The sequence below is a fragment of the Phascolarctos cinereus genome, unplaced genomic scaffold (genome assembly GCF_003287225.1).
Source record: "Phascolarctos cinereus isolate Bilbo 61053 unplaced genomic scaffold, phaCin_HiC Scaffold_1;HRSCAF=81, whole genome shotgun sequence".
NCBI lineage: Eukaryota > Metazoa > Chordata > Mammalia > Diprotodontia > Phascolarctidae > Phascolarctos > Phascolarctos cinereus.
In genome coordinates, this window is record NW_027555514.1 from 186418065 (window position 1) to 186444333 (window position 26269).

Below are 26269 nucleotides of genomic sequence, written 5' to 3' on the forward strand. Positions count from 1 at the left end.
CTCTACTTGCCAACTGGAAAAAAGGTTTGGGACCAGAGGACCTGATTTTAGTCTGCTCACACAGATGGAATGATCTCTGGCCTCAGTTTTGAGGTAAAAACTGAAAGCTGGCTGTATTAAAGGAAGAACTCTGACGGGGATTCAGAGCTGAGTCTCCCAGTCACAGGTTTCTTTAGGGCCAAAGGGGGATCAAACTTCTATTTCTGTTGATGGGGTAAAGCTGAGGGAAACAAACCACTCAGCATTCTTTTCTGGGAAACACTGGAGGGAAAAAAAACGGGATGGTTAGCCATTTTGAGGCAAAAAGAGGAATCAGTATTCCCCTCTACACAAACCCGCTTCTCAAGAAAATATTTCCTCATCCACCAGAGCCTCTTTAAAGTGACTGTGTTTATATCCCTCTTTCATTTCCTAAATTCCTATTATGAGGGAGTATTTTACAAATAAGGACACTTACCAAAGTTAAAATAGGCAATTGAGAGGCCCGTAACAATGTGGAAGAGATGGATGAGGTAGCAATCCTTGTAGAAAAGGAACTGTCGATAAAACAAGGCAAAGGGGTATCCTGGAGAGAAGAAGAGATGAAAAGATTACCACCCCAGCTATCCAGTGACTATCCCAAAGTTTTGCTAGGTAAGCTTCTCTGGCATGATACAACTAGCACAAAAGAAAAACTAGTATTATGCATATATTGATGATGAGGTCAGAAACAAGACCCCAGGGACAGCTATGTGGTGCAGTGGATAGAACACTGGCCCTAGAGTCAGGAGGATGGACCTGAGTTCAAATTTGGCCTCAAGACATGACACTAGCTGTGTGATCCTGGGCAAGTCACTTAACCCCACTGCCTAGCCAGAGAGAGAGAGAGAAAGAGAGAGAGACAGAGAGAAAGGAAAATAAAAGAAACAAGACCCCAGAAACAAATTTTTTTCTATAAAAAGTTTTAGCAGAGAAGAGTTAATTTCAGAGTGTTATCAACCTTGAGAAAGGTTTCATGTATATCCATTTGAGTATCTTAAGGTTGCTTCTTTAATTTTTTTCACAAACTTTATCCTACATTATTACACCTTACAGCAGAGTTTCATATATCATGGTGGTACAAGTCATACTAGTTAAATGTGTGTGTGGGAAAAACCCATCTCTTGGCACTGATGATTATACATATAATAGAAAGGAAACTTTTTTTGTTGTTGTTTTAAGGAACAAACCATCCCTGCCCCTGCAATCCTGGTGGTCTCCAGAAACCCAACATCCTACAAATCACATCAATCCTGAAAGTCACATTTGTTAATAATCTCTGCCCCTGAGACCCTTTCCCTCCCCCCCCCGCCCCGACTCGAGTAGTCTCTTTACAAGTGCTTCTCATGAATAACTGCAATACAAGATGATCAAGTATCCAATGAAATGGTGTTTCTTGTTGCCTTTGTACACATAATAAACCCGACTGACTCTGAGGAAGGTCATTCCACTTCTCCCAGATTCTCCATTTAGGGAGGGCTCCCAGGGCATTCATCTAATTATTTCCTACCTAGCTTCATTATTCACCCCATTCCTTCCTCCCCTCCCCACTTTTGAGCTTTTTATGTGTTGTTTCCCCCATTAGACTGTGAGCTCCTTGAGGGCAGGAAACTGTCTTTTGCCTTTCTTTATATACCCAACACTTGGCTAAAACATAGTCAGTGCTTAATGTTTACTGATCAAATGAATAACACATAGAGATACTATCTACAATGTGTATAAAAATATGAAGGCCAAGGCATATGGAGCCAATATGCAGCTCAGCTATAACACTCATTTTGTGCCATGAAGCAACTGTCCTCTGGAGACAGTAGGTAGAGGCTGAGTTTGTTTTAAGGGTGAATATTTAAGGAATTATTAAAGATCCTGGTCCTAAGCTCTAGGACATTTGGATAATCCACTGAAACTATCCATTATTTCACCAAGGCCTAGGCAGCCAGATGATACGGCAATCTTTGTCATTTACGTATATGGCAAATCAGAAGAGAACAGATAAATGTAAATTAGTGATGGAGTAGAAAAGAGAAATCAAGATAACTGACTGCCAGCTCTATAATATAGATACCTTCAGACCATCCATGCCAAGCAGAGCCTAAGGCCATTTTGGTGAACAGATAATTAGGTAGACTTGGACAAATTCAGGTAGCAGCAGCAGTACATACCAGCTTAGGCACACCGACTGTATGCTTATACTACAGGTACAGCACAGGGTGTGATAATGCAAGATAAATTTATATATGTAAATATGTGTATGTATATATATATATATTTAAAAATAACATTTATGGTACACTTTTGGGAGTTTTGACTCATTCCACCATTTGGGGAAAAACACAACCTTAAGATGCTCAAGTGGATCTACAATAAAGTTAGATCTGGGTCAAATCACAGGCATACTCAATAGGTAAGCAAAAGTAAGATTATAGGAACTGAGGTTTATATCAGGATACCACATCATTTAAAGGTAGCTCAGGACTCTATGAAAGAGCTTTCAGCAGCTCTTTCATAGGCTCCTTAAGGATTTCTAGCTCCCTATAAAGTCTGATGACTCACTGTGGCACAAGGATGCCCTAGCTTCTCAAAGGTTATGTAAGCAGACTGCATGCTTTGGCACGTCCTACCCAGGCTGGAAAGGTTTCAAATATGGTTTCGGCAACAGGCTACGTCTACTTTCTAAGGACCCACCTGACTGTGTATGGAGCAGCTTATTATCAGTAGGTTGGTATTATCATTAGGCGATGAATTCCTCTTGAGTATGACAACCCATGAAACAAAAATAAGAGATGGCTGTGGTCCTGGGCAGTCCTCTTGGAGAAAGGGGGTTTGAGAGTGCTAAGAACTGTCTAGTTTTTAGACTATCTACAAATGTTAACTTAGATATTTTAAGGGTGAGATTCTACTCCAGTGACCATGTGGTAGACATACTTCTGAACTGATTCACATCAATATTGACACTCTCTACAACGCTACTAGAAAGATGTTGCAGCTAAGTGGAATGACCTTCCTCAGAGTCAGTTGGGTTTATTATGTGTACAAAGGCAACAAGAAACACCATTTCATTGGATACTTGGTCATCTTGTATTGCAGTTATTCATGAGAAGAATTTGTAAAGAGACCACTAGAAAAAATAAATGAAGCTTCTGTACAGGTGCAGAGGATGAGGAGATAGAGAAATTCTACGAAGAACTAAGATCTTCCAAGTTAAATGAACATATATTTAATGTTTAAGTTTTGTTGGTGATTCCTTTTACAGCACAGTCACTTTCCAATATAAACCACCTTCCCAACATTGAATCCTCTTGTTACAAAGAGTAACAGTTAAGCAAAACTACTCTGCAATCTGTTTTTATTATTTGGTTCAGCCTTTGACTTAATCTTTATTTAGGGTGTTGTTTTAGGTCCTCATCTTTTGTTCATATTTCTTCTACTGATCATAATTTTTAATGTTTTGTGGTCTGTTTATGATTCTGTCTTTCTGGATTTGATTACTTTTGTCTTTAATACATGATCAGTTTTTCTTAAGTTCCATGGAAGCTTTAAAATAGGTATTTTCTCTAAGAATCCCATTTAGCAGTCTTAATATCTTTTAAATGAATAAATGAATGAAGGAGCACTAGTAATCACTCATCTTCTCCCAAGCTCACTGTAGTTAAGTACTGAGGATGCAAATACAAAAAAGGAATCCTACACTTAAGTTTGTATTCTAATAGGGTACACAACATACACAGGGCAGTGGCTGCCAGGGTGGGATATTTTGGTTAGGGAATTTGGTTAGGAAACAATGATGAGTAGATCTATGTGGGAACTGGTTGACATTTCATTCCAGTAAAGATAGTAGTACTGAATTTATTACAGTCCAGATCTGGAAAGTGAGGTGAAGCTCAGGGTACAGCAGGCAGGGAAGATGGCAAGAAAATGGCCAGGGTAGAAAAGGAAGCATGGCTAGGGCCTTCTAGCTGGCCATGCAACACACTCACCAATTAGGACATTAAGGGATTGTTGAATTTGTCAAGTTGACAGGTAACTTCACAGTCACCTATAATTTGTGTCTTGATATCTGTCTTTTGTTTCAGTCAACTTTTTCTTTACCCCTCTATCAATAACCAGTTGTTTCCTGTCTGTCAAGATATAATCAGGGTTTTTTGTATTTGACAGTGTAGACAACATGACACACTCTTAATTCTTCACTTCCCTACTCAAAAGAGGTAAGTCAATATACTTTAATACTCACGGACTTCATTACAAATATGGACATGTGGAAGAGGCTTATGGATAAGACAGAAATCTTACATCTAGATAGCAAATACTTTTTTTGTTCAGAAGAGTGTGGGAAGGTGCCCAGCACAGAATCACAATAAACCCTGAGTAACATCACAAAAAACCAACAAAAACCCCATTAATATCCTAATGGAAAACAGATTAATAATTCCCAAACAGGGGCAGCTAGGTGGTGCAGTGCATAGAGCACCGGTCCTGGATTCAGTAGGACCTGAGTTCAAATCCAGCCTCAGATACATTAACACTTAACTAGCTGTGTGACCCTGGGCAAGTCACTTGACCCCATTGCCTAGCCCCCCCCCCAAAAAAAAAATTCCCAAACAAGTTCAATTGAGATTTGGTGTGGACAACTGACTGGCCCAGCCAACTGAAGCTCTGAACTGCTAAGCTCAAGAGATTTGCCGACCTTGGTCTCCCCTACGTTAAAAATCAGAAAGTTCTTCATTGTTCATGAATGGGCTGCACTTAAATTCATCTGGAGGCAAAAGGTGAAGAATCTCATGGGAAACAAAGAAAAATATAGCAATGAAAGAGATGTAGCATCACTAGATCTCAAGTTATACCATAAGGCAGCAATCAAAACTATTTCAAAAAACAGAAAAGCTGGTAACTGAGAGAGACTAACTAGGTTAGTCAAGCAAAAGAAACTGAATAGTGGTCTAGTGTTTCATAAGGATTTCCTAATGACAAAAACGTGTCAGTAGTCAGGCAGAAATTATATTTAGACCAACATTTTATACTACAAACCAACAGTAAGCCCCAAATAGATAATATGTGGCCTAAATATGAAAGGTCATATGAAAATGTTTTTAAAAATATAGTGCCACAATCTCTTTGCTGGTATTTCTTTTTTCTTTTGCCTCAATGTTCATTAATGATTTGGGTTTATAATGTGCTTTCTTCATTTTTATCCTCTCCTACTTTGGAAATTAGTAGCATAGGAATTCTTTTGTTGTTACAACATTTACTGACAAATCAGCCTAGAGGTTGTTTTCACTAATATGCTCAAAAGTATACGTTATTTTTAACAGAGAAGTAACAGAAGCTTTATAAAAAGGCATGAAACAAGGTTGCCTATGCCAACTGTTGCAATAAAGAAAAGGGAGTTAAATATGCACTGGATCATAGGCTCATAACTCTAGAGTTGGAAGGGAGCTGACAGATTTATCTGGTTCAACTTCTTCATTTTATAGTTGAGGAAACTGAGGCCTAGATAGGCTAAGTGACTTTCCCAAAGTCACACAAATAGTAACCAGAGGCAGAATTTAAACTTATATCTTCAGACTCCCAAGCCAGTGTTCTTTTAGAAAGAGAAGATAAACTTATCTTTCTAAATTATATGATGGTTTACATAGAAATCCTGAGTCAATAAAAAAAAGTTGAGACAATTGCTTCAGCAAAGTAGCAGAATACAAAAGAAATTTTAAAAAAATGACAATTTTGATATATTATTAACAAAAACTAGGAGAGGAGCAAGAAAAAATACCATTAAAATAATTTAAAATCATGAAATATCAATGAGTTAACTACTAAGATATGCAGGATTTCACACTAATATAGTAAAAATAATGCTACTCAAATTAACAGAAGTACTTAGCAGTAGACTTAAAAATTTAGTTATCTTTTTTAGACCTCACCTTCACTCCAAATATATTCCTCCCCGTCCTATATCCAGCAAGTCATCCCTGCTAACAAAAAATAAAATATACAGCACTTCAGCAAAACTAACCAATACATCAGTCTAGTCTGAAAATAAACGCAGTGTTCCACACTCATATTCCTATACTTCCAGGGAGGTCTTGCGTTATACCTTATAGAATGTGAGAAAATAATAACAAAAAATTCCATGGAGGAAAAGTCAAGAATCTCTAGGGGAAAAGTAGGAATAAAATAGGGTTGACATAATTAAATCTCAAATTATATCATAAACAGTAATTACCAGGGGCAGCTAGATGGCGCAGTGGATAGAGCACCTGCCCTGGATTCAGGAGGACCTGAGTTCAAATCTAATCTCAGACACGTAACATTCACTAGCTGTGTGACTCTGGGCAAGTCACTTAACCCCAACTGCCTCACCAAAATAAATAAATTAAAAAAACAAAAACAAACAAACAAAAACAAAAACAAAACAGTAATTACCAAAGCTATTTGGTATTTAGTTAAAAAAATTAGAAAAGCTGATCACTGGAATAGATTTTGATAAACAAGAATTAGATTCAAGAAGAAAAACAGGCTAGCAGTCACTACATACCACAGTAAATTCCAAATGAATACTCAAACTAAATATAAAAAAAGTTCCGCTATTAAAAGTTAAGAGGTTACATCTTTCATAGCTGTACATAGGGAACAAATTTGTAACCAGCTACAACACAGATTATAAAACATCAAATACTTTAAAAAAAGTTTTTGTGCTAAAAAAAATGCAGCAAAAATAAGAAAGCATGTACAATGCATGAAACAACTAAAATAAAAACTTGATATCTAAAAGCTAATATGAATTAATACATATCCATAATATTAAGAGCCATTCCTCATCAAGTGGCCAAAGGTATGAACAGTTCTCAAGATAAGTAAATGATGTAAAAAGCATTTATTAAGCTCTTACCAACCACTGTGTTACTAAGTGCTGGGGATATAAACAGAAAAAAATGAGACTCTCAAGGAGCTCACAAACTAATTGGGGGAGACAACCCATATAAAGGAGGTTAGCTGCAGGGCAGATGGAAAGATTTGGAAGTCCTAAATGAGGCACATGGAAAGGTCCAAAAATCCTTACGGTACGTCAGCAGATTATATGACAATACAATTCCCAGGGCTCCAGAAAGCAAAGCTTTACGGCAAATGGTAAAGCTTAGAGAACTTAAGATGTTAGTAACGGGGTGGAGTATAAACCCTGATGATACTCTTATTTCAGTGGCAGGAAGGCTGGTAGTTCATGACTCCCAGATTATCCAAGTGGTGTGAAAAGGGATGTTGCTCTTCCAGGTCACCTACTCTATGGGAAGGGTGATGGAAAAGCAATCTATCAACAACTGTCTTTAAAAGTGCTCAAATTTGCTAATAAAGAAACACAAGTTAAAACAAGTTTGAGGTATCACCTCACCCACTGAAATGTCAAAAATGGAAAAATTCAATATTAGATCATAGGGATTCAAGAAAACCGGCACACTAATACATTCACTACTGGTGGATCTGTGAACTACTCCAAACACTCTGGAAAATGATTAGGAATTAAGCAATAAAAATTAGGAAACTGTTCAAAACCCTTGACCTAGCAATCCTACTATACCTTCAATGAGAATTAATGACACATGCAATTGTAACAAAAATGCTGGGTAATGGTCTGGATTATGGTATATGAATCAATTACTGCTACATACGGAATAAAAATATTAACAATTCAAAGAAATGGGGGAAAACTTGTATGAAGACAGTACCTGGCAAATATAAGTACTTAAAATATTTTTACTGATTGTTAAAGTAATGCAGATACACAAATACCAAAATTATATAAAAGGCAACTTTAAATGGATACAAAACGCAGTACTAACACTGTCCAGTTTTTCTAGTTTGTAAGGCATGTATAAATCTTTTTTTAAAAAATTTAAACAAATGAAAAACGATTAAGGTCTAAGGTTGCATGTACTATATAAATACCTACAATTACTCTAATATGTTGTCTATGTAACTATTTTTGGGAATCTTATAATATGGAGTTTCAGTTGGGAGTACGCTGGGGATTTTTATGAGTAGTCTAAACAAAATTTATCATTAACTTTAAAAAAAAAATCATTATCATGGCCTCTGGTTGAACACTGGTATAGTGCACAAGTTTTATTCTTCTCTCTATTGCTGTTTTTTTCCCTCCAAAATTGCTACATTGTTTTGACATAGGCTTCTCTACACCCAAACTCCTTTACAAAGCAGAATGCCTAAAAACAGTAAAGCCACCTAACAGCAGAATTATTACTTTGTACGCTTGTAGGTTCATTGTTGGAATAATGGAAAAGGAGATGTGCTTTGAGTGACAGTCTGCTATTCACACTGCCTGCTGTACTGGATATGAATTTGTTGCCTCTTAGCATTTCTTTACTTAAACTGTTGTTCTTTTGGCCTTTCTGCTATCACTTCAAATGAGCCCTCTCATTTTTGTCAGATAAGAATTCTTCATATCTGTCATTCCTTTTGGAGCACCTCTATTTCACTGCATAAGACAAACAGCATAAAACCACAAATGAACATAGATAACAGCACCAGGAGACTTCTTACAGAGGTGGAAAAATAAGAGGCTTGTTGCCAGCAAGCCTAGCTCTTTGATAGCCTCTCAAAAACAGCAACAAAAAAGCCAAAAAGATGCAAAAGTACCAGAAACCTTCAAGAGAAAATTATTTTTAGAAAAAGCCACATTTCAAAAATGAAAAGTAGAGTTGAAATATAATATTAAAAAAAAAGGCTTAAAAGAAAAGGCAGAAATACCATTAGAAAGAACCCAACATAAACAACAAAAGCACCGGAAACAAAACCTGAATTTTCTTGGGACAAAAGAAAATGGCCAATGGATCCACTTAAGGAACTGAAGATATGAAATTATTATAGGATATTAATTGTGGTTTTTTTTTGGGGGGGGAGAAGTGGAGGGCTAGGCAATGGGGTTAAGCAACTTGCCCAGGGTCACACAGCTAGTGGGTGTCCACTGTCTGAGGATGGATTTGAACTCAGGTCCTCCTGACTCTGGGCCGGTGCTCTATCCACTGTGACACCTAGCTGCCCCTCAAAAGACACAGGTGTTCCAAAGGGTAAATGGATATGAATAAGCAGTTCCTCAAAAGAACTGCAAACTATTAACACCATATGAAAGACTGCTCCAAATAATTTTTTTTAATTCAATCTTATTTTCAGTCCTGAATTCTCTCTCTTCTACCTCCCCTTTCCTTACTCACCGAGAAAGGAAATTAAAAAACCCATTACAGATGCATATAGTTAAGCAAAACAAATTCCTGCATTAACCATGGAAAAATCAAAACCAAAACATACATTACTCAATTTGCACTCTGAATCCATGTTTTAGCAGGAGTCCTCTGGAATTGCAGTTGATCACTGTGTTGATCAAAGTTTCTAAATCTTTTAAAGTTGTTTGCCTTTACAGTATAGCTGTTCTTATATAAACTGTTCTGGTTCTGTTCACTTCATTTTGCATCAGTTCATGGAAGTCTTTCCAGCTTCCTCTGAAACTATCCCCTTCAATGATTTACAGCACTAGCATTCTATCACTTCCACTTATCATAAACTTGTTCGGTCATTCCCCAATAAATGGGTATTCCCTTCTCTTCCCCTATTTGAAATAGTGAAAAAGATGGTTTTAGAGAAACTAGGAAGACCTCTATGAAATAAAGTAGAATGAAGTGAGCACCACAAAACCAACTTCGAAACACCTGAAAACTGGTAAGTGAAATGACTAGCCATGATTCCAGGATCAAACATAAAGCACATTCCCTACCTCCTAAGAGATAGCCATTGTTGCATTGTGTTTGTCCTTCGTTCTCAAAGAGGACCATGACATCAGGGAGATAATGACATGACTTTGAGTGATGGAGGGCTGTGCAAGGTCACCAGCCTCACTTTCTCCTCCAGAGCCATTTGGATCTAGTGGCCAGATATTCATCAGTAATAATGAAAATGGTTCAGGATGCAATGGAAGACCCTGGCCCTTTTAAGCTAAGGTCTTTTCAGGTTCTCACTTTGACTGAGGTAATGCCCATTCAGTGAACAGGCCTAACAGAAAGCCATAGATTGTAGATGGAGATATATATTTTTTGGATGTGGGCAATGCAGGAATTTGCTTAACTTATCCGTTACAAAAGTTTCCTTTAAAAAAAATCATTTGGGGGGTAGAAGGGAAATAAATCTCTCATTTCTGCAGAACTACCAAATCCAACTCCTCTATGCCATGGATAGGATTCTTTTGTGCTCAACAGAGGAGGAAGCAAGAGGAAGAAGTGGTCCCTCCCTCCTTAGAATTTTTAAGAGCATGCTGTGCTTTTTTCCCCCCTTTTTTTATTCAGCCACATTCAACTCTGTATTACAATTATCTGACTGGGTATTCATTGTATATCCCTGCCCAGATGGAAAGCTCCTGTCTTCTCATTCATTTTCATACCCTTTTAAGGACTTACCTCTTTTTTAGGACTTTGCACATAGAGAACTGCCTAGTGGGTTTCTGCCATTTCCCCCCCTCATTAAGTCAGCAAAAAAAGAAACAGAGAAAAGATTCCTTCAATATTCTATACATTCTTCTTTCCTAAGGACACTGCCATCTGTATAAACTACTTAAAAGAAAAATAAATGGAAAGCCACACACAGAAAAAATATAATTAACCCCAAAAGACACAGGTAGGTAATTTACAAGCCATCTATGAAGACTTATGGGAACTGTTTTTCCCATATTATCTTTCACGAATTAAAATGCATTTACTTCCCCTCTGATCTCACCTGCATGCTATCTTGATAGTGCAGCCCCAGCAGAACAAGCCCCACTTACTCCTCTGTTACCTAAGCTGGCAGGACCTAATCAGATTTTCAAAACAAAGGGAAGACTGGGTCTATAAATTGTAAGCTAATGAATCTAACAACTTCAATTCCTGAAAAAATTCTAGAACATATTATTTAAAGGTACGATGACTAAAAATCTAGAAAAGATAGCTCTAGCCTTTTCTGACAGCATTCTAAACTTAGGAGAATCTATGCCAGCCATAGATTTCAGCAATACATTTGATACAAAGTCTTTTAGTGGAAAAGACAAAGAAATGTGGATTAGACGATAGCAAAATTAGGTAAGATTTAGAACTGGTTGAATGGCTGGAGTCTGGTCCTTAACATTAACTTGAAAGGAGGTTTTCTGTGGAGTGCTACAGGGATGTGTTCTTGGCACTGTGCTGTTCAACATTTTTATAAATGATCTGGATAAAGAGCATACTTATATTTGCAGATGACATAAAATTGGAAAGGTTAACTAAAATACTGGATGTCACATTCAAGATGCAAAAAACGTATTTTCAGCCAGGAGTACTTGGATTGAATTCATTAGTGAGATTAAATTCAGTAGGAATATATTTAAATTCCTACAAGCAAGTTAAAATCAGCTTCCCAAGTCCAAGATGGGTCAGGCATGGTCGAACATCTGAAAAACTTCTAGAGGACTGAGTGGACTGTATGCTCAATATTGGAGTTAATAGTAATAAAGAAAATGGGGATGCGTGACCTAGTGATGAGAAGACTTGGGAAAGGTAGCTATCTTTATATATATGAAGGGCTACCATTTTGAAAAACGACTAGATTTATTCTGCTTGACCACTGAGAACAGAACTGGGAACAGTGGGAAGAAATTTTAAAGGCAGATGTAAGCTTGTGGAAAAGAAAAAACTTGCTAACAGTCAGAATATCCCCAAGTGAATGGGTTGTCTTGGGAAGTAGAGGGTTCCTCCTCAAGCTGAGGCTGGATGACCATTTGTTTGGTATGTTGTAAAGGGGAACTCTTAGCTAAGTGTTGAACTAGAAGAATACTGAGGTCCCACATACTCTCTCAACAAACTGCATGACTTCTAAAAGCTGAAACTTTACAATTCTACACTCTGACCTCTCTATCCTTCCACCTCTCCCACTCACTAAACCTACTCTTCATTTTTATTTTAACTTTTGGTTCCTTGGGCCTTTTCTTTAATCCATCTCTCCCTCTAGTTTCTCATACCTGGTCTTGACCGTAATGATTTGCTACTGAAATGTTTACGATTAACTTCACTGGGTTGGAAGGAACCCTTGAGACCATCTAGTCCAACCCAAACTCACACAACAATTCTAGCTGCATCATACTTGACAAGGGGTCATCCTTCTTTCTGCTAGGACAGGCTTTTTCAGGTTGGCAAGGCTTTCAAGTACGGTCTCAATCACTGTCTGCTTAACTCAGTATGGAGAGGCTCGACATTAGCAAGCTCATCACCAGGTCATGAATTCTTGGTCACAGTATCCCGTGAAACAACAAAATATGCACAATAGACTCAGTCCTATGCAATAGTGTCCTTCCTTTTCTTACTAACACTCGCACGGTGACTATCCTAAACTTGTTATCTTTTCCAGTGCTTACCTATCAGTGTTCTGAAATGCATACAGTAGGTACATGCTTGTCAAATGAGAGAATACACAATGCCTTGGCTTAAGTCAAACTGCTCTAATCACTTTCCCCAAAATATGTCTTCAATAAGACCCTATGTAATCTACCTCAAGCTTCTGTGGCTACTCATGACAGTATGTAGATGACATGGAGGAAGATGCAAAATGAGAGGTTTGGAGAAGATGATGTGTAAGGCTCCTTCCAACTCGAAAATCCTATGATTTGAGAGAAGCAGCATGGCATAGGAGAGGGCTAGACTTGGAGCAGAAATCCTGAGCTCCAATCCTGCTACACCAACTACTAGCAGTATGATCACAAGCAAGTCACTTAATTTCTAAGAGCCTCAATTTCCTTATCTGTAAAACGAAGATAAAAATACCTATCTATAGCATCTACCTCTCAGTATTACAGTAAGGCTAAGAGCTAAGATGAGATATGGAGCACATCACAAACTCGAAAGGGATATGAATCTTAGCTCTCATCATCCCAATGGGAAATAAGTCTGAAAACAGGCGGGAGTCAAATCTTGAAGGCTAAGTGCTTTCTTCCAGAGCGTGTACAGATTATCTTTTGCTGGATTCAAAACTGGAATGTACAGAAAAGATGAACAAAGCCATGGCGTAAAGGAAGGCAGGCAAAATTGTAAATGTTTCATTATTTAAAAATTTTTTTTATTACATATAAATTTAAAACTCTGCATAAACAAAATTAATGTAAATGTCCTGAAGAGATTAACGGATAGGAACAGTTTTCTAAAGAAAGCAAACTATCAGTGCCACATGAAGATATGCGCCACATCACTACAAATAAGAGGAAGGCATATTAAAATAACTGAGGTTTTACCTCACGCCCAGCAAAGTCACTGTTCAAGTGACAGCAACAGGAAGACAGGAACACTAATCCACTGTCACAACAAAGCTATGAACTGGCCTGACCATTCTGGAGACCAGTGTGGAATGGTGCAAGAGAAGTGTCTGAACTGTTCATACCCTCTAATCTAGGTAATTCAAGGAAGTCAAAGCTAAAAAGAAAGGTCCCATATATGTCCCAATGTTCACAGCAGCATTTTTTGGTGGTAGTAAAGAACTGGAAACAAGTAGATGCCCATTTACTGAGAAATGGCTGAACAGTGGGAGGCAGCCTGCTGCCAGTGGGAAGAGGACAATGGATCTGGGTTTGAATCCTATTTCCAATGTGTGCTGCCTGTGAGACCTCACGCAAATCTCAACCTCCCTGGACTTCACTGTCCTTATCTGTAAAATGGTGGACCAGATGGTTCTGAGATAACTTCTAGCTCTTGATCTATGATTTTATGAGGGTAATAGATTATAATGAAGCAGAAAAATAGTATGAGGAGTTCAGCAAAACATGAGATTTATATGAACTGATATAGAGTTAATAAGCAGAACCAGAAGAATGTACACAGTAATCACAATGACATAAATTAAATGGACACGGAAAGGAAGCTAAACTCTGAATCACTGAAAAACAGAACAAATGATGTGAGCTACAGCCCTGCTGTCACCCAAGAGGTGGAGACTACAAAGGCAGGATGTAGCATTCCCTGCTAGAAGTAGCCAACAGATTGCTTGTTTTTGCTTTATAGTTCTGCTTTTCAGAGCATGGAGTTATATATGGTATAGAAATTACTGCAATATGAAAAACAAAAGGCATCAACAAAACTGAATATTTTTTTAAAATGCCAAGCTGTTTGTATTTTATTTCAGAACTTGGGCTCTTGCCCTTTTTCGGTGTCATGGGCACAAAGTCTGGCGAGAGCTGTGTTCTCGAAAACAATGTGGAGTGATGCAAAAGAATGTTTTCTCTCTTTTCAGAATAATTTTAAATGCACAAAAACACATAGGATTACAAAAGAAAAGAATTATATTGAAATAAAGAGGTAATTTATTCCCATCCATGTTCATAGACATGCCTGAAATCCATGGACCCAAGTTAAACATCCCTATTATGGTGGGAATAGAGGAGTGCACCCATGTTTTTTGAAGAAGGGAGTGATGTGGTCAGATCTATTTCTTAGGAATATTAATTTGACAGTTGTATGCGGGATGGATTCAACAGGGAGACTAAACTATTGCAGTAGTCCAGCTGAGAGATGGTAGAGGTGATTTAGGGTGGTGGCTATGAGTAAAAAAAGAAAGAGAAAGGGGACAGATGTTAGAGATATCATGGAGATAGAATTGCTAAGATCTGGCAACTGACTGGATATTAGTGGAGGGGCTATGAGGGAGAGGGAATTATTAGGACAACTTAAGTTGTGGATGGTGGTATTCTCCACAGAAATAGGGAATGTTTGAAGATGAGGGGAAGAATTTAGGATGAAAGAAAACAAGTTCTATCTTGGACATGTTGAGTTGGAGATACCAATAGGACATCTGGATGGATGTCTAGCAGGCACTTAAGAATTTGTTGAATTGGGTGCTCCCCTCGCACTGTCCTGCCTTCACATCTACCCTTGGTTTACCCAAATCTCATCTCCAGTTCTTCTGGGAAGCCTCTATTGACCATACCACCTGAAACTGATTATGTCATTTTCACGTTTGTATCAACAAGGTCCTGTTCAAGAACAGCAAGCACTCAATAAATGCTTATTGATTGAACTCCTAAAGCACTTACTATTCTAATTCGATAACTTATTACAATTTTTCAAATGTGTATTTTAGCTCCAAAAGTAGACTGCAAGCTTTTTAGTATTCCGTAAGATCAAAACACAAAACCTCATGCTATGAGTTCAAAAGATAATTATTGACTGACTGATATAAATGTAGACTGTGGAGAACGGGATGACTCAGTACTCACATGTTAAAAAAACCCAACAAAACCCCAAACTCCCTCCTGGGTCAAAAACTCAAGGAGTCAGTTTATTTTGCACTTGTCTGTCTCCTACACTAAACATGCACAGGTGCGCGCGCACACACACCACACACACACACACACACACACACACACAAAGCTGACTAATGGAGACACTGTAAACCTGAAAGCACCAAATAAATGTTAGCTCTGAATATTCTTCTCTTATCTCTCCAGAGACCCAATTAGATTAAAAAAAAAAAAGATGGCTTACTCCTCCTTCCTCAGAAGTAAACTGTTGCCTGAACCACCAAACTCTAGTGATGTGTTGGTTAGTTTTGCTAAACTGCTTTCCCCCCTTCTCTCTCATTTTTTTTTAAGAAACACTTTTTATTGATACCTTTTGTTTTTACATTGTTTCAGTTTCCTCCTGTATCTCTTCCTCTACCGCTCAGAGAACCATCCCATAGAACAAGAGATATTTTTTTTAAAGGACAAAGAAAAAGAGGAAGAGAAAAAAAAAACATCAGCAAAACTGATCAATACCTTCCCTCTCTTTAAATATCTTTATTATGAGATCACTGGACGAGTGAAGGTGAAGGGATAGCTGAAGAAATGAATATGACACCCACATGTACAAAAATATTTAGAGCAGCTCTTTTTGTGGTGGCAAAGAACTGGAAAATGAAAGGATGCCCATCAGCTGGGGAATGGCTGAACAAGTTGTGGTATATGAATGTAATGGAACACTATCTATTGTGCTATAAGAAATGATGAACAAGCTGACTTCTGAAAAACCTGAAAGGACTTGTATGCCCTGATGCTGAGTGAAATGAGCAGAATCAGAAGGCAGTTAACAGCCACGTTGTGCGATGACTAACATTGATAGACTTGACCCTTCTCAGCAATACAAGATCTAAGACATCTCCAAAGGCCTCATGATGGAAAATACTATCCACATCCAAAGAAAGAATTATGGAGTTTGAATGCAGATTGAAGCATACTGTTTGCTATTTTTTTCTTCTGTTTTGTCTTGTTTTCTCCTTCTTGTGGTTCCTCCTATTGGTTCTAATTCTTCCTTACAACATCACTAATGTGAAAATATGTTTAATATGTAAAGCTTATATCAGATTGGGGAGGGAGGCAAAGAGGGAGAGGGAGAAAAATTTAAAACTCAAAAGCTTATGGAAGTGATTGTTGATAAGTCAAAATAAATTAATTTAAAAAAAAGAAAGCTGTATTAGACTTCCACTTGGCTGTAATTTTCCTGTGGTTTCTGGTTTCATTTATAGCAAGAATTTCAAGACTGATAAGACCCAGTTGCTATAGCAGTATAACCACTTGTTTACCAGTTAAGGATCTCAAACAAAGAGTACTAATAGCCAGGTTAAGTTTTATACATTGTCTAAGAACTGCTTGACTGTTGGTACTCTCTGACCCCCTTTCTTCCATTCTGCTAGTATCACTGCAAAACCAAAGGGAATCACAGGATCATGGACCATTTTGTATTTTTCATTGTTCCATTTGGTCACAGAACTCATTACCAAGTGGGAAACCCACTGAGAAGCCTCTCTGTACTTGGCCATGCTAGCCTCAGAGAGCAGATAGTCTGGCGCCAGGATTATAGTGTTTCCAGTACGGTAGGACCTGCTAGAGCTTATACCGCGTTGACATAGCCTTTGAGAAATCAGACTCCCCTCCAAGTCATGAGGAAGCATTAGAGGAAAACTTTGTATCAGTCAAGTAGATGTGCATTTTTTTCCAAACCACTTTCTGATTTATTTTTAAGGGACTTTTTTAGTACAGGGCTATTCAATGAAATGACTTTAAGATTTTTAAAGTTCTGTTGCTGTGGATTTTATAATATGCAGAGTAGAGAGAAAAAGGAGTGGCTGGAAAAACAATGCTTAAACAGGAAGTTTCAGAGACTGAAGAAACTTGTGGCTGTGAATGCAGAGGAAAGATTAAGAAATGTAGAAGTTTGCACCCCAGCAGCAGAACCTGCTCAGATGCTTGCTATATAACAAGTCAGAAATCCCACTTATTTACTTAATGTTTAACTACTGTTAGGTGGGCCTAGCCATTTTTTTTTAATTGCTCTAAAAAACCTTTGGGTACCACATAACAATCCCCTCATTTATTAAGCATCTACCATGTGCAAGATGCTTTGAATACAAAGATAAAATAAAATTATAGTCTTTGCTCTCATGAACTTACGAGGAAGATGAGGGGGGTGATGGTGAAGAGAAGAGCAGAGGACAGGGATAAATAAAAAACATAATCAATCAATATGCACTTATTAAGTGCCAATTATGTACCAGGAACTGCTAGGTGCTAGGGATAAACTGGTAAAATCAAAAGAGATCCAGCCCTCAAGGACCTTACATTCTGTTAGAGGGAAACATGTTATAAGGTGTATATATACACAAATAGATATAAGATGATTTTTTTTTTTAGGGAGAGGGCACTAGAATGGAGTGGGGTTCAAGGAAAAGACAGGGACAGAATCAGGAGGAAAGGGCTCATATCCCACGGCCACTAAGAGGTTTTTTCTGGTTCATGTTCTTTCCATTATATCATGCTGTCTCTCCATGTGACATATCTTTGGATCCTCCAAGTCCTGTGTGACAGGAAGGTGGCCAGCTAGAGACTTTTGAGGCCACTGACCAACCCCTCCAATGGGATAAGTACTGAGGAAAAAAAAGCAGGCAGTGGAGCAGTCAGTAGTCCAAGTTGGTTCCAAGTGGGAATCGGGTAAAGGAGTTAGAGGCAAGTGTAAGTTCATGAAGCAGCAATAAGGACAGCTGCCAAGGCAGCATTTGGAGGAGAAAGGGCAGACAAAAAACAGAAAAGGAACCTGGAGACACATACTCCAGAGGCAACGCTGGGTCAAGGTGGGGGGGTGGGGAACCTGCAGCCTTGAGGTTCCCCACCCCTGGCCTCAAGGCCACAGGCCTTGAAGGTAAGATAGTTAATTGTACTGGGGTAATTAGGATGGGGATGGCCCAGAGACCTAGAGAGGGCCAAGCAGCACAAAAACCTTTCAGGGAGGGACACAGCCCTGGCAATGCAGCTAAGGTGGCAGAAACCAATAAAGAATTGGTGCAAAAGCAGCTGAAAAGACCTCTGGAAGGTGGGGATTGTGTACGTGGGATCCTAGAGACAGACCAAGTATAATAAAACAAGATAAAGTGATGGAAAGTAGTAAAGGACATCTAGAAAAAGTATGCTAAAAACTATACAAGAAAGGAGAGAACACTTTCAATGGGGCTATGTGGTGAGAAATCAGGAGAGGCTTGGGTCCTGAGAGCTGAGCCTGGGAAGAAGATGAGGACTTTGAAAGTCAGGAGGGAGAGTATACATTCAAGGCTTGGGGGAAGGCCTGCAGGTGATGTCATATTACCAAGGCTGAGGTGGAAAGGAGTCTGTCCGGTTTGGCTGGAGCACAGGATGTATAAAGAGGAATAATAAAAAATGAAGCTTGGAGTTTAAGCTAGAGGTAGATTGTTGGGGGCCTTTTATAGCAAATTATGGAGTTGGTATTTTCTCTGGGGGAAGCAGGGAGGTGATGTGGTCATAGCTGAGTTTCAGGAAGATTATTTTGGTTAGCTGTGTGAAGAATGAATTGCAGGTATGTCTGAACAAATGGTGGTGTATTAGCATGACTGATTATTGTTCCACAAGAAATGAAGAACGTGAAAAATTTAACTGATGAGGAATAAAAAGAGCAGAACCCTTTTAAAGAACACATGATAACTATAATAATGTAAGTGAAAGTAACCCATTCCAAATAGAATTCAAGTCACATACAATGATGAATATTGTTTGATCAGATGACTGATGTTGGAACATCCACCTTTCTTTCAGAAAAGAGGTGGAAGACCATTAAAGCAGAAAGTCAGAAGAAAGAGTAGACTCTCAAATCACAGTAGTGGTCATTTTTGCTTAACCGTTGCTTTTGTTATGAGGGAGGGCACTATGGTGGGAATAATTACTGGGAAGTAAAATGAATAAAAAATTTTAAAAAGAGAATGCTTTACAAAAGGGAGAGATTGGCATCTGGCAGCTATTAGAGGAGTCCAGACTAAAAGTGATAAGAGAGCCTGAAATAGGGCAGAGAAAGCAGATATTAGAGAACATTAATTTCTAGTGGACCTAGTCCTCATATATTAAATACTTCCCTCTAGTAGCATTAAGTAGTTCTGAGAAGGCAGGGCATATAGGGTGTAACCTAGGGTTGAAGATTAGCAGGGCCTGAATAGCAGGACAAAGAGACAAAGGGTGGAGGCCAATATTGTGTAAAACTGATTAGCTCTAGGGTCCAGAATTTGAGGAAAGAAAGGGAAGATAGGGCAGGAAAACAGTGAAAAATGGAGACTGGCAGTCAAGGTGAGGATTAAGAGAAGGTTTAGGAGGGAATTACTAATAGGAGGTATGAAATATTGGGAACTTGAAATTTCAGTGGAAAGAGTGAGAAGTCAAGAACTTGGAAGCAGACTTGATTAGGTTCCCTCTCTGTATTTGGATGAGATCATGGGATTTAGAGGTTGATGCCCATTGAGGCCACTAAGACTGAGAGTAGTGTTTGGGGAGTGGAATGAACCAAGTACTGTATGGATTTGATTCCTAAGGAGCCTAACATGATCTCAGTCCAAAGAAAATTGTAAGTAGTTGCTGGACGGATCACTTCTTCTGATCTTAAAAGTCACTAGATGTGAATTCAGGAAGCTCTAACTGCAGTCTCTGATATGTTATCTGTGCCAAGCCACAGCTCCAGGCCAAGAAGAGTGCTAGAGGAGGACTACTGTGCTAAACCAGGTGACCATCTGCTACATTTTGGCCAGAGCCCTGATTCAGAAGCAGGGGAGGTGTCCACATACTAATTTCATAACAACAAAAGAATGGAAAGATTAAGGAAGAACATTCTAGAAAGCATTTATCTCTAGATACCCCCTGATAAGAGTCCTGACCAAAACTGTGTCAGATGAGTGAATTTTAATCTGTTTGGAGCACTAGCCCTACTTCCAAAGTGCTATAAAAAGAATGTCTATGTGACTGTATATACAGAGCTCTGGACTTGGATTTAGGACTCTGTAGGCTCAAATCTGGCTGCCTTGGACATTTACTAGCCATGTGGTCATAAGCAAGTAAATCACTCAGATGCTCAGTTTCCTTATTTGTAAAATGAGTATAAAAATAGTTGTACTACTCACCTCATAAGGTTGCTGGAGGGAAAGTGCTCTGCAAACCTTAAAGGGCTATGGAAATTAGAGCTGTTTTTATTTCTATTGCACAGATGCATCAAGTAGAGTGGGTAGAGAACTGGCCTCAGAACCCAGGGGAGCTGGGGTCAAGTCCAGCCTCTGCCATGTAATGGCTGGAGTTAGCTCTCCATGCTGTCATTTGCAGAGCAGTGACCTATCTTTCTGTGGTGGGAGAGGGACTTTCCCTACTGGGAACTCCCTGCTGAAATGAAACCATAGGCCTTAATGCTGCTCTGCCCTCTCTCAACCTCTCCGAAAAAGGGACTTTAAACGTTTGTATAAGTTTTATTAGGCACAATACACACATGAGGAAATGGAGGTTCAAAGACTTTAAACGAGAATAAGTTGTGTGGCTTGGAGAGCAGACTCCAAGTCCAAAGTTATTTCCTCTTCACCCCACTGCATCTTTTTTTTTGGGGGGGGCGGTGGTGGTGAGGCATTTGGGATTAAGTGACTTGCCCAGAGTCACAAAGCCAGTGAGTGTCAGGTGTCTGAGGCTACATTTGAACTCAGGTCCTCTTGACTCCACCCCACTGTATCTTAACACACATGATGAATTAAAAGTCAATTCACATGGAGAATTGTGACTCCTCTGAGATAAACAGGGTCATGCTATGCCAGTGGTTCTCAAACTTTTTGGTCTCAGGATCCCTTTATATTCTCAAAAATTATTGAGGACCCCTCCAACACACAAAAAAGCTTTTGTTTAGATGAGTTCTATCTATTGATATTTACTGTGGAAATGAAAACATCTAAGTATTATTATGAAAATAGTTTTGAGCTCACAAATCCCCTGAAAGGGTTTCAGGGACTCCTAGGGGTTCCTGGACAACACTTCAAGGACTGCTGCTTTAGACTCTTCAAGTAAAGGTTGGGAATCTCTGGTGTACACCAGGCAGGCATTAAGTAGCAGGGTGTACTTTGTCTTGGTGTTCTTCTCCTTCCCTTCCTGTACTACCACATACTCTTCACCCCAAAAGATACTTAGGTGTCTTAGGGCTGTACAAAGCCCCAAATACTGTGGAGCCCTCCCTGGGCTTCCTGTTGGGAAGGATATCCTGTTAGTATATTCAAAGTATATTATTCAAAGAGAATTACATTGCACCTATTCAAGTAACTCTCCCTTCCTTCACAGAAATATCAATTAGATGTTAGGAAAATTGAACTAATTTTAAATAATCCACACAGTAATAATATATGACTAGCCAAGAACCTGGAACACTGTTGTGTAAAACATGCTGAATAATACTTTGGTGATAACTGAGAGTGAAAGGACAGAAGTGACACAACAGCAGAGGTAAAGGAAAATGTATTATCTTAGTTATCTGAGTTATATTCTAAAGGATAATACTAATTTTTAATCAAGGTCACCTAAAAATGAACTTATGTAATACCTATAATTTAGATTTTGAAAAATATGCTTTGCTAGAACACTATCAACACCAGTATCTATTAGTAATGTACTATTTCTTATTAGATTAGGCCCAAACTCCTCAAGCTGGCATTAAAAGCCTTGTACCATCTGGCTGTACCTCAATCGTACTACACTCTTTACACCCACACACCAGCCCATTCCAATCCATGACTATTCATTCAGTGGCCTGGCCTCTCCTCATTCCTCTCAGCCAAACAAAATCTTACCTACTCTTCAAAACCCAGTTGAAGTCCCACCTTTTTAAGTGGTTAATCCAACCCTTACCTCTCTTCTCTGAATTTCTCTAGCAGAGCCCATACCACACAATTCAGAATTTAATTATGTCTTGCTCTAGTTTCATGCACATGTTTCATGAACATAAATCTTGCTCCACTAAATAGACCATAAGCTTGTTTAGGACAGAATCTGTCTCATTTTGTACTCTTCCGCAGCCTCTAGCACAATCTTCCACTAAAAGTGCTACTCCAACACCTCACCTTGGCATGGAAGTTCTCCAAAAAGGATGTCAGAAGAGACCAAGGCGTGCCTGTTTCTTCCAAGCTAGAAAGGCTACTAATGACTGAGCAACTGAGGCCCTGACCTAGCTAAGTTAAATTCTAAGGGGGCTGACCACTGGGGGATGATTTCTGTTTTGGCTAAGGCAATTCAAACATTGTCTACAATCTGCTTTTATAAAGGGCATATATGAACAAAAGCAGAGATCTTTGGGGGCAGCTAGGTGGCACAGTGGATAGAGCACCAGCCCTGGATTCAGGAGGACCTGAGTTCAAATCCGGCCTCAGACACATAACACTTACTAGCTGTGTGACCCTGGGCAAGTCACTTAACCCCATTGCCTAGCCAAAAAAAAAAGCATAGATCTTTTAAAGTACATGCCTAGCACAGTAGGAGGCAGCTAGACGGCTCAATGGATAGAGTGCTAGGACTGGAGTCAGGAAGACCTGAATTCAAATCTGGTACCTGACACTACCTGTATGACCTGGGGCAAGTCACTTTTTAACCTGTTTAGCCTTAAACCACAAGAGAAGGAAATGGCAAACCACTCTAGGAACCACCGAGAAAACCCATAGACAGGATTGGTGAGATATGCTCCACGGGAGTCACAAAAAGTGAGGTAAGAACGAACACATCTAGCACATAGTCACCAGTAAACAGGGCATTTTTAATGCTGCTTAAACAGTCAATAATGCTAACAAATAGCATGGTACAATAAAAAAAGTGCTGGACTTCAGTCAAAGGACCTGGATTTGAATTAATCTAGGCAAGTCATTAACCAATCACTCTAGGTCTCTGTTTTATCCTCAATATGAAGGGCTTGGATTAGATGACCTTTAAGGTGTGGTTCATCTTTACATGCTAAGCTAGTATACTATGTAAAAATGTTCTTCAGCCAACAGCCTCAACTATTTAAACAAAACACTTAAGGACAAGAGACTGATGTAAAGGAGAAGAATGTTTTGTAATTGTGTAGAAGGACCTGATGTTCATGGTAAAAGAAGACAGTCAGCAAAAATCTGTGAATAACCTTTAAAGGTTATTTAAAGGAGACTATCAGTCCTTTCCCTCCAATACCAGCAAGTTCTATGGTGTCAGGTGGGAGGGATATATAAAAATAGATATAGTATAAAAATAACAGACACTTTCCCAGACTTATTTCATGTGACAGCCTTGCATGTACTACACACACAAGCCTAACTGGTTGGATACTAGCTGTTCCTCATGGATTGAGATTCTATCTTCTGTCCCCAGGCTTTAGCAAAGGCAGTTTACCCTTGGCACCGTCTACTTATGCAAATTCCTAGCTTCCTTCAAGGTCCACCAGCTCAGGTGCCCTTTTCTTAAGCAAAGACTGTTCTGATCACTTCAATTGTTAAGGCTCTTCTCCTGAAATTACCACGTTTACTTTGCACAGAAGAATATACACAGAAGCTACAGGGGGCAAGGGTTCTGGTGGTTTTCTGTCTTTAACCACTCTGATCCAGCAGCTAGCAATTCAATTAAAAAGACATTTATTAAAAGGCCTAACAGTTAATACCAAGAAAACACAGGTGCTCCATCAGCCACCACCACACCATCCGTATGTGGAACCACTGGTTACAGCAAATGGAGAAGTTTTGAATGCTATGGATAAGTTCACTTACCTTGGTAGTGTACTTTCCAGGGATGTACACATTGATAACAAGACTGATGCATGAATTGCCAGAGCTAGCTCAGTGTTTGAGAGGCTCCAAAGGAAAGTATGGGAGAAAAGAGATATTAGACTGACTACTAAACTGAAGGTCTACAGAGCCGTTGTGCTGACCTCATTGTTGTATGCCTGGACAGTATACCAGTGCATGCCAGGAAACTGAATTGCTCCCATTTGAATTGTCTTAGGAAGATTCTGAAAGTCACCTAGCAGGATAAGATACCAGACACTGAGGTCCTTTCTCGAACTAAACTGTCAAGCATTCAAACTCTGCTTCAGAGAGGGCAACTGGGATGGGCCCACCATGTTGTTCAAATGCAAAATGCAGCTTGCCAAAAAGACCATTTCATGAGAACTCACACAGGGCAAGTGTTCGTGTGGTGGTCAGAAGAAGCGACACAAGGACACTCTCAAGGTCTCTCTTAAGAACTTTGGAACTGATTGTGTGACATGGGAGACACATGGCGTGCCCACATCAGTGAAGGTGCTGTGCTGTAAGAGCAAAGCAGAATTGAAACAGCTCAAGAGAAACGCAAGATATGAAAACTTGAGAACCCACCCCAAAAGTTTACACACACTATTTGTGCCAGACCTGTGGTAGAACATTCTGAGCTCGTTATTTGTTTGATCAGCCACAGTCGGACACCCTAAAACTTGACTCTAGCATAGTGATGTCATTTTGTTCCTCTTCAAAAAAGAAGAACAACAACCACTGAGCACCTACTATATATGCCAGTTTCTGGGGATATACAAGGAGGCAAAAGACAGCCCCTGCTTCAAGGAGCTATAATTATAATCTAATGGAGACAACATGCAAAACAAATACACACAAAGCAAGCTACCTATAAGATAAGTAGAAAATTAGGGTTAAAAGGAAGGAATTAAGAGAGGTTGAGGAAGGCTTCCCATAGGAGGTAGGATATTATTTGGGGCTTGAAGAAAGCCAGGGAGGTCATGCCTTGCACACTGTGGGCACCTAACCTGTTGAATTGGGCTAAACAGGAAGAGGTGACATTGAGAGAAGTGAAACACTCAAGGACGGTGCACACACCCCCATGGAAAGGATGGGACCAGGACATCGAAGTCTACAAGACATGGGGTCAGGAGGATCCTGAGCTGGCTGCACCATCGGGACCGGCTAAGACACACATGTAGAGAGGCACAGCCCCGAACAGGGTTAAGGCGAGGGTATAAGGAGGCTTGTTAGGAACAGGGTACAGGTGAGTTAGGACAAGGCATGGAGGCAGGGGGTGGCAAAGGACATAAGGAGAGCATGGAGGAGGAAGAAAAGGAGACGAAGACAGAGGTGCAAGGGTCAAGGGGCACCACCAACCAGCCAACCCAACAGAGTGTGAGAGAGAGAAGTGTGAGTGTGTGTGTGTGTGTGTGTGTGTTGTGTGTGTAGCGGGATGGGGGGGGGAGTCTTGCCCCAGAAGTGGCTGGTGTGAATTTCGGGGAGGGAGGGAAGACGACCGAAGGGGAGGAGAAGGGGGGCGGGGGAGTCTCGTGTGTCCCACCGGACAATACCCCGGAGGAAGGGCAGTGAGGACAAGGACAGGGAAGGTGTGTCCCTCTCAGTCAGGAAGACCCCTTACCTAGGAAGATGGAGATAATGAGCCGCAACGCCTGCTCTGAGGCACCAAGGTACACCGCCAACTTCCTAAGCCAATGTTCCTCGACCGCAACGTGCAGGACCCCGACCACTAGCTTGGCTAACGTTTCTGCGTCCTGATCAGCTGCCGTCGCCATCTTAACTCCGGGCGCCCCCGTGGGACGCCCCCCACCCCACTCCACGCGCCACGCTTGTGGGCAAGGCGCAACAGCTTCACCTCAACTCCAGCCTGAAGCCCGCCCACAGCGTGGACATTGGCTGTCAGCCCGCCCAGCGGAAGACTTGCGAATTCTTATTGGTCTATACGAGCAAGGGGGCGGGGCTTGGTGAAGCTCGGAGGGAAGAGGGAGGTATTTGCCGTTTGTAAGGCAAAGGTGACTCCAACCAGACCGTCAACGCGGTAGGCCAGAGGGAAGAGGGCGGGGCTTAGAAGCGGGAACTAGAATTTCCATTGGAGGATTCCCAAACCGGCTGAGAAATGATTTTACGATTCTGTTCC

The 26269-nt window shown here is 39.9% G+C and overlaps 1 protein-coding gene across 1 annotated transcript in view; it reads right to left on the minus strand.

Moving 5' to 3' along the window:
- Positions 1–26007, minus strand: part of LPCAT3 (lysophosphatidylcholine acyltransferase 3) — a 31352-nt gene extending 5345 nt beyond the window's left edge. The window contains exons 1-2 of the mRNA XM_020994146.2: positions 25754–26007; positions 458–565 (exon numbers count right to left, since the gene is read on the minus strand). Coding sequence (XP_020849805.1) covers positions 458–565; positions 25754–25907 — 262 coding nt within the window. The 5' untranslated portion in view covers positions 25908–26007. The remainder of the gene's footprint in view (positions 1–457; positions 566–25753) is intronic.
- Positions 26008–26269: the final 262 nt, after the last annotated feature.